This window comes from Triticum aestivum, chromosome 1B (assembly GCF_018294505.1).
Source record: "Triticum aestivum cultivar Chinese Spring chromosome 1B, IWGSC CS RefSeq v2.1, whole genome shotgun sequence".
NCBI lineage: Eukaryota > Viridiplantae > Streptophyta > Magnoliopsida > Poales > Poaceae > Triticum > Triticum aestivum.
The window spans coordinates 604,511,789-604,521,032 of record NC_057795.1 but is presented as its reverse complement, the minus strand read 5'-3'; the positions used below and the strand labels follow the sequence as shown (position 1 = coordinate 604,521,032).

Genomic DNA, 9,244 nt, shown 5'->3' with positions numbered 1-9,244 from the left:
ATATTTGGTGGCGCCCCTTCTAGATGACGAAGGTGGCGACTTGCTTCCAACTTTCGACGGAGTTCATGGCCCGACCTTCATTGATCATACCAAACCAACTTTATCACCACCTTTTGATCTCCTTTGATTTGCAGTAATTTTACAGGAATATACAGGATTTCCATATAATCCTTTCTAGCCCTTCCGCCCGTAAGAAGAATGGGTTCCGGTTAGTGGTAACTGCTCCATTACTCAAAACATAGTGCAAACAAAAAACCATGGTGCAAACATATCTGTTCGGTTCGGTGCGCCCTTTTGGATCTCGTAAGTTTGGGAGCGTACAAAAGGAAACGGTCCCGCCGGGGGGCACTCGCGGCACATGCGGGCACGCACCAGCGAAAAGGCCCATCCGCCTGCCCCCCTCGCCCGCCACGTGCCGCGCACCGCGCGCCGAACCCACGTGCGCCACGCCCCCTCCGCGTCACGGCCCTCCCACTCGCCAGGCCCGCGAAAGCCACCCGCCCACCGCCCCCCCGGCCCAACACCGCCTCGCGCCACCGGGCCCGCCCGCCCGCCCACAAACGGCTAAGAAAGGAGCCGACGACGCATTCCCGAACGCCCCCCCGGCCCCCGCCCATATTTACGGCGGGGGGGACGGGCTGCGGACCAAGTGAGCGTGAGCAGAGCGCGACTCATCAGGACAGAAACAGAGGCGGCGATGAGGAAGGCGGCGGTGGCGGCGGTCGCGGCGGCGGCGGCGGTGGGCGTGGCGCTGCTGGCGCGGCGCCAGATGCGGGAGGCCAAGCGGTGGGGCCGCGCCGAGGCCGTGCTGCGGGGCCTCGAGGAGCGCTGCGCGGCCCCGCCGCCCCGGCTGCGCCAGGTGGCCGACGCCATGGCCGTCGAGATGCACGCCGGCCTCGCCTCCGAGGGCGGCAGCAAGCTCGGGATGATCATCAGCTACGTCGACTCCCTCCCCACGGGGTAACGCGCGCTCCTTCCTCTCCCTCTGCTTTGCTTGGATTGGGACGTCCGCCGGGGTAGAGGCTTGGGAGATTCCCTTGCCCTTGCCCTGCCTAATTCGTTCGGCTGGAGCCAGTGTGCCTCGAGCGAGCGTCGTCAGGTCCAATGGATCTGCCCTTGTTTTTTCCTCCGTCCGTTCCTGCGAGACAAAAGAAAACGAAGAAGAGAAGCAGTCACACTAGGGATTTTTGTCGCTGCCTAGCGCCTGGGTTGCTCCGCGGTTGCGGGATTGCTGTCGCGGCCCCTCCTCTAACGTGTTGTGCTAGAAATGGGCTGCAGGGTAAGGCTCCTGATTCAGTGAAATGGGCAAGATTCTGTCTGTAGATTTGACCGTTTTAAGGTAGTGGCCGTGCTACTGTTGTGATGATGATCTGTCTACAGCTTCTGTACCAACTGAGCATGTATGTGCATCTCAAAACAACAACAACAACAACAACAACAACAACAACAACAACTGGGCATGCTTGTGTAACCGAGGAAAACATGCTACTCTTTTCAGCGTTATTAATAGATTGAGGCAAATTTGTCGCCGGGCTTAGAAAAATGAGGGACATTTGTTTGCATTATCACTTATATTGTGTGATTTTAGGAGGGAGGAAGACTGCCACTTGCCAGTTAATTCTTGGAACTTCCCTCGTGTAGGCTATGGTTGGATGGATGTGCCAACCTTATTGAGTCACTGATCATATCGTTACTGCAAGATGTAGACACACTGTTCTTTACTTGAAACCGAACAGGACTAATGTTGTTAGTCGTTCTGGACTGCCTTGCAACTTTTAAGTGAAATGTTTCTGAAGGTCTATTGGTCTTATGGTGTATAAGGTCAAGCAATTTTTAGTCGTCTGCTGTGGTGGTTACATTTAATCCTGTAGTTCTTATGGTGAATGCAGCACATACATTTGATGGTCTTTCTGTATTTTTCTGTTAAACACTATACAAAGGGTATCTTATACTAACAAGTGCCATAAACTTAATATGTGGAGCTGCAGCCTCCAGTGAATCATCGAACCATTTCATGCAGTTGTACTCCCTCTGTAAACTAATATAAGAGCGTTTAGATCACTACTTTAGTATTCTAAACGCTCTTATATTAGTTTACGAAGGGAGTACTTTGCATTTATATATCTAATATGTCGAGGGCCACATTGGCAGGCAAGAGAAGGGGCTATTTTATGCACTTGACCTTGGAGGGACAAATTTTCGCGTTTTACGTGTTCAACTAGGAGGCAAGGAAGGGCGAGTTGTGAAGCAAGAATGTGATGAGCTCTCAATCCCGGCACACTTAATGACTGGGACCTCGCAAGTAAAACTGTTCCATAGTCGGTTTTGCACCCTTTCTGATCAATGTATAAGTATGTCACATGTCATGTTTTTTTCAGGAACTATTTGATTTTATTGCCGCTGCTTTGGCAAAATTTGTTGCCTCAGAGGGTGAAGACTTTCATCTTCTTGAGGGAAGGCAAAGAGAACTTGGTTTTACTTTCTCTTTTCCAGTAAAGCAGTCTTCAATTGCATCCGGAACTCTTATCAAGTGGACTAAGGGTTTTTCTATTGATGAAACGGTTAGTTCTTGTTATGGGGTCAACTCATACACACCCCACAGATTAATATTATACTCTTAACAATGGCTGACAAGACTTGACCTGTCACTGGAAACATATGCTGTTTACTCAAAATTATGCCTGTATCACCTATGGTTGTTGAAACTTACAAATTTATCTGGAACATAATAGTTACTGCATTGCTGTGAAGTCAGGTAGGCGCAGATGTGGTGGCTGAATTAAGCAGTGCTCTAGACCGTCAGGGGCTTGATATGAAAGTGACAGCATTGGTTAGTTTCTTTGCTGTGAAAGAGACATGATAATTTGTGCTATATATCCTGTATCCGAACCCCAACGATTATCTTTTCTATAACCTGACATGTACCCACATGATCTTATGTAGGTAAATGATACTATAGGAACATTGGCTGGGGGCAGATATGATGACAATGATGTCGTTGCTGCTGTAATTCTGGGTACAGGTACCAATGCAGCATACGTGGAACGTGCAAATGCAATTCCTAAATGGCATGGCCTCCTTCCCAAGTCAGGAGATATGGTGAGTGTTATTGTGCTTCACAAGGCAAAAACTACAGATGTTCAAAAAATGTATGGTGATGCCAAAAGAAAATACTGCCTCCGTCCCAAAAAGGTTGTCTAGTGTTAGATACATCCGTATCTAGACAAATCTAAGACAAGCTTTTCGGGACGGAGGTAATCGATGATAGTGAAAAACTGGAGAAGAAACAACATGTCGTCTGTAATTATCAAAATTCATGTTGCTTGTACATGCTTAGTCTATTCCTAAGATTGAGATAGTTGTCAGGACTGTCATGAGTTTTGTGATTTGTCACAGGTAATAAATATGGAATGGGGGAACTTCAGATCGTCCCATCTTCCTTTGACTGAATTTGATCAAGCATTAGATACAGAAAGCCTGAATCCTGGTGAACAGGTCTCATACTAAAGAGATACATCTTGTTGTTTTCTTTCATTGCTGGCTATAACTAATTTTCTTTTTGTAGATTTATGAAAAGCTGATCTCTGGTATGTATTTGGGGGAAATTGTAAGAAGAGTCTTGTTAAAGATGACTGAAGAAGCTTCTCTTTTTGGTGATGATATACCACCAAAACTAAAGATCCCATTTATTCTTAGGTACGCGTAGTCTCAACTCGATTTTGCCAGCATACTTCAACAGATCTGGCCTGTTTCATAATAAAGTATGGAACACAGATAAGCAGAAATGCTACAGTGTTTGTCTGCCCATGCTGAATTACGGTAGAAAGATAGATGAACTAAAACTGTAACCATGAAGACCCGCCCAAAAAAAAAACTGTAACCATGAAGGCTGTATGGTCTAGGGCTAGAATTCTTGCATTGGTCCACTAATAAGCTCCCAGTAGAAATGCATTGGCAACATACTTGACATAGTAAAAAAGTTGCCAAGCATAACTTCATACCTGATTATTAGATTTACAGCAGTCCAGTCTTTAAAGAAGTCAGATAAATTCTGTCTGCCACCCACACCATTTTCCTGTGGGATATCTTTAGTTATATACCCAGAGAGTGAGAGCTTGAGATGATGTATCCAGGACGCCACATATGTCGATGATGCACCATGACACGTCATCTGATCTCAGAACAGTTGGAGCCAAACTGAAAGATGTCCTAGGGGTAATCTCCTTACCATTTCTCCCCATTTTAGCGCTTGTCTCAAATATTCCCTTCATGGTAACACTCAATTGAACACATCCAAATCCTTGATTTATTTTGCAGATCCAGGGCACCTCACTTAAAACGAGACGGCTAGTTGTGGCCGTATGCGACATCGTTGCAAAGCGTGGGGCGCGCCTTGCTGCTGCAGGGATACATGGGGTCCTCAAAAAGCTTGGACGGGACATCCCGGGCAGCGACAAGCACAGGACGGTTATTGCCATGGACGGCGGGCTCTACGAGCACTACACAATCTTCAGCGAAACCCTGGAGAGCACCCTGCGCGAGATGCTAGGGGAGGAAGTATCCTCCTCCGTTGTCATCAAGCTCGCGAACGATGGGTCAGGTATCGGGGCCGCCCTCCTGGCTGCAGCCCATTCTCAGTACCTCGAGGCCGAGGTCTGAGGAGCCTAGCCTGGATATGGATATAGATATATGTTGGGTTGTTCCTCAGGAGCAGTGATGCTGAGTCGCGCCAGGGTCCTGTCTGTGTGTAGCTGGAGCATCCATGGAGAGCTGTGTCTCTTAGTAAGTGGTAGCTCTGTAACTGTATAAATGCAGGAAGACGATTCTGTCCTCCAGCCAAAAATTTCGGCTCTCCAGAAATTTCAAACCAGTCAGACGCATTTTGTGACCTCAAGTGGATTGTTGCAACATCTCAACTGAATGGGCGTTATGGCAATATGAAGTGGCTCAAATTAGTTTCTTAGATTTGTCTAGTTGTCTTAGATTTGCCTAGATATGGATATACTTAACATAAAACATGTCTAGATACATCCGTATCTAGACAAATCTAAGACAACTAATTCGGGACGGAGCGGGTATACACAAAATTTATTTCTTTTTTCACACTTTTTTTGAAATAAATAGCGGGAGCAGCCCACCTCTTCTATTGTAAGAAATGAAGTGCCTCTTTTGGAACAAAGGAAAAATGTAAGAAAAAAGGTAGTAAGAATTTTAGACGATACAATTTCTACAGGAAAAATTCCTTTAGGCCTCGTTTGGCGGGAGGGGATTGAGGGGGTCGCCAAAGGATTAACCTCGCGGGGCCTAGAAACCTTCCTAATCCCTGATGGCCCATTTGTTTCGCTTGTTTTGCAAAGCCCAATCCCTTCCACCCCCCTTAGATCCCCTCCTATCCACGCGTCTCCCAAGCCTCGAGGGCACACGCAGGGAACGAGTCGAGCAAAGCGACGCCCTCATCACCACCGACAGGAGGTGTCCCGCTGCCGGATTTGTCTGGAGGGGTTTGGGGGGTTCAAAGGGATTTGGGGGGATTGGGTCACCACCGAGAGGAGGTGTCCCGCCGTCGGATTTGTCTGGAGGGGTTTGGGGGGTTCAAAGGGATTTGGGGAGATTGGGTGGAAGAGATGGATTCACCAAATTCACTGAAATCCCCACCTCTCAAAACCTCCTCAATCCCCTTCCGTCAAATGAGGCCTTAGACCTCATTCGTGAAAGAAACCAAAATGTAGGATTTAGGAAATGTATAGGAAGTTGATAGGATGTCACTTGCCATCCTAAGGAATTGTTTTGTCTCGTTCCTATGTAAAAATAAGCTTTGAGTGAATGTGTAGATTCCTCCAAAAACACAGAAATGAATAGTATTCTTACAAAATTTCCGTACGCGTTTCCTACAAACCGAATGCATCTATAAGAGATTTTCCTTTGCAATTCTCGTCCCTATACTTTTTCTGTAAAAATCCTCCGAACCAAATAAGGCCTTAGTGTGATTCGCATCCCTAGATGGAATGCATCACTACAATTTCCAAGCTCCCAGGAATTGGAGGCCTGGGAGCGCTCGAGGTTTTTTTTACGAGGTGGACCCCAATAGTCAATAGGTTGTGAGTTGGCCAAACATTTACTTCGTATCCCTTCTTAGCAAAATTCACGAATACATGCGTACTCCTCTTGTCCTTTTATATTTTGTGTATTAGATTTGTATCAAGTCAAATACTATAAAGTTTGACAAAAATTATATTAGAAAATATCAATATCTGCAGTAACATATATATACTATGAAACTACATTTCTTAATGAATTTAACCATATTGATTTCTTATTGTGAATGTTAATATATTTTTCTATAAGTTTGATCAAACCAGAGATATTTTTCGGACAAAACTTATATGCAGACTAAAAAAGACCAGAGGGAGTAGGAGACAAATCGCAAAGCGGCAACGTCGCCTCAAAATTAAAATTCAAGGTTGGTTTTTCCTCCGCTTTCTTTATTTACGCCGGGGACGCTCCCTCTTGCGTGCTCCAGTATCCTCTACGTTGTTGTGGTTGCTTTGCTGCTAATCCTTGATCTGGAGGGAGGTTGATGCTGGTCAAGCACCTATCTCCCCATTATCCCTTTGTTGAACTCCGAGTTCACATGCTCGACCATCATGGGGTTTGCATTCAAGGGTATCTTCCCTTCTCATCCCAACTAGATTTAGTCCGTTCGCGTTCGAGTTTAGACGAAGAATCATTTGTTCGGGCTGCCGCACGGCCTGATTCCTCGGCGGGAGGGACTAAAGGCATGATTCTGATGGCTAAGGAGTTCAGTTCCCTGCCATGGGGGCGCTGCGGGGGCGCAACGGAGGAGGGCCATGTCTTAAACAAGGGTGTCACCACGCGAGGGCGGGGGATCGCCGATGGCGAGCTTTGGCCACGGACACATGGAGACGAAGATGGGCTCGGGAGACACCACGAGAGCGAGATGGACCTGTCCATGTTCATCAGCAAGTTTTTCGAGAGCGGCAGTGGACGAGGCAGGGACTCGCGCGACAGCAGCGGCAACAAGCTCGTTGGGCTCCCCAACCTTGCCGACAAGATATCGATATGTTGCTCAGTGAAAATGAAGAAACACGTCAAATATCCCAACAAACAAACAAACAGCGTAAAATATCTACAATACAAGCATGAAAAATACAGTTCATCTATGAAAACGGCGCAACAAGGCGCGCGTTATCCACTAGTTACCTCTATTCCTAAATATAAGTTGTTGGAGGAGTAGGCATTAGCGGCATTATGATGATGGCATGAACGCGTTGACTGATGGACGTGACAGAGATGGATCATGCATGGGCGGTAGGCTACCATCATACGGATTATTGGATCGTGGATCTAATGGTCAGCCTTGTTCAGTGCGAGTTTTGTAGAAAACCTCCAAACATTTCTGTCCACGTCCGGTGATGCTATTGGCCTTGGTGCCCCGTATCACCGTAGCATCTAAAGTGCGGTAGCACTTCCCGTAGGCCATATACAAAAATACAAACCGTAAACGAGGTTCAGATCACAATCAGGAGTATTTTTTTAGCACAGTACAAACACAGACGCTCACACATACGTATCAATACTCACTTCTGTGAACACATGCACGCACACTCTACCCGAGCACCTCCGAGAGACTGCACATACACCACACCTCCTACGGTGGTTGCCAAAGCTCCGAGTGAACCTGAAATAGGCCATGGACTAGGATCTACCAAATGATAAGAATGCCTCTGAGATTCAATCATAAACCACTTTGCCCCGGTTGTATGTAAACGCCCCTTCACCCCCATCCGCGAAAGTGGTAAAAATATTCACACAACTAAATATTTCACATCTAAATATATTACGGATATTACCGGAGAAACTACAAATATCCACACAACTAAATATTTGACATCTATATATATTACGAAATATTATCAAGCAACTAAAAGTATTCCCACACCTTAACATCTAAATATGTTATGGATATTACCGAGCAACTACAAATATTCACACAACTAGATATTGACATCTAAACATATTATCGAATACTACCGGAACAATTATGACAGAGAAAATGTCAGTTGAATTTTACCCTTGAAGCGTGTGAAGCAACGATGAACGGCGGCCTTCAATCACCGAAGCCGGAGCCGGAGCATCCACCACACTGCCGGAGCCTCCACCACCTCCACCTCCACCACCACCACTGCCACCACCACCTCCACCAAAATGGTAACCATCACCACCATGAGCTACCCCATCACTAGATCGGGGTCTCCCTTGCCTCCCCCAACTCTCTAGAATACATCTACAGTGGAAAAACCCCAAGAAATGGGCTAAGTTTTGTGTACAAAATTTGTGTATTTTTGGGTAAGAGAGAAGAAGAAGAGAAGAGGAGGAAGAAAGGTGGCCACGCAGGGGTGGGGATGGGGGCCGCGCACTGGCCGACTGGGCCTGTCGGCTGCGCACTGGCCGACTGGGCCTGTCGGCCGGGGCCCAGACGACTGCATGCTGCCAGGCCGAGCGGGGAGCGGGCGACGTGGCGTAGCCTATCGCCGGCCGCCACGTGGCCGAAAAGACACTTGTCGACCGCCCACTAGCCGACCGGGCGCTATCGGCTGTCCGTTGTTGTGCAACCCACCAGAGCCAATCGGCTGCGGGTCGACCAATGCTGTATTATTTTTTTAAAAAAATTCGGCGTAATATTTCTAAAAATTAAATAAAAATGTATTATTAAAAAATTAGCCAACTATACCACAAAAATATATATTCAAATAACTTTTAAAGAACTATTTTTCTTTCCTTCTGAATATATGCTCTTATCGATATCAGATTGAGAGATATACAAGCAAGCCAACTATACTTCCAGTTACCAGCCTACTTAATTTGAATTAGGCCATAACTTACAGCTTAGAAGCAATTATGAAACGGCTTGTGGTGGTGGATATCTGTAGTTTCCGCTTGTGCAAGGTCTGAAGAAGGGTTCGACCATTTTGAGCCTATTGTATGCAGATTTTTCCTATATTTCTGCATGAGCCTGTTTTCAAGAGATGAACCCGTGACCTCGTGGTCACAAAGCAACAACTTTACCGCTCCTCCAAGGATGCCCTTCCTGCGTTATAACTAAGAGAAAGAGATTTTTTTTCCCAGGAAAATACCAACATATATAAAAGATCCGAATTAGGTGAAAATTGAGAAAGAAACTGATTTTGTTTCCAGAAAACTTGTGGTCAAAATAAACCAGCGA

General features: G+C 46.3%; 1 protein-coding gene across 1 annotated transcript; it reads left to right on the top strand.

Moving 5' to 3' along the window:
* Window positions 1–594: 594 nt before the first annotated feature.
* On the top strand, window positions 595–4,894 carry LOC123141748 (hexokinase-2). Its single transcript, XM_044560827.1, has 9 exons — window positions 595–960; window positions 2,152–2,302; window positions 2,379–2,561; window positions 2,756–2,830; window positions 2,944–3,099; window positions 3,397–3,495; window positions 3,566–3,696; window positions 4,134–4,215; window positions 4,318–4,894. Exons 1-9 carry the CDS (start codon window positions 698–700, stop codon window positions 4,657–4,659), a joined length of 1,482 nt encoding a protein of 493 aa, XP_044416762.1. The 5' UTR covers window positions 595–697; the 3' UTR covers window positions 4,660–4,894.
* The last annotated feature ends 4,350 nt before the right edge of the window (window positions 4,895–9,244 follow it).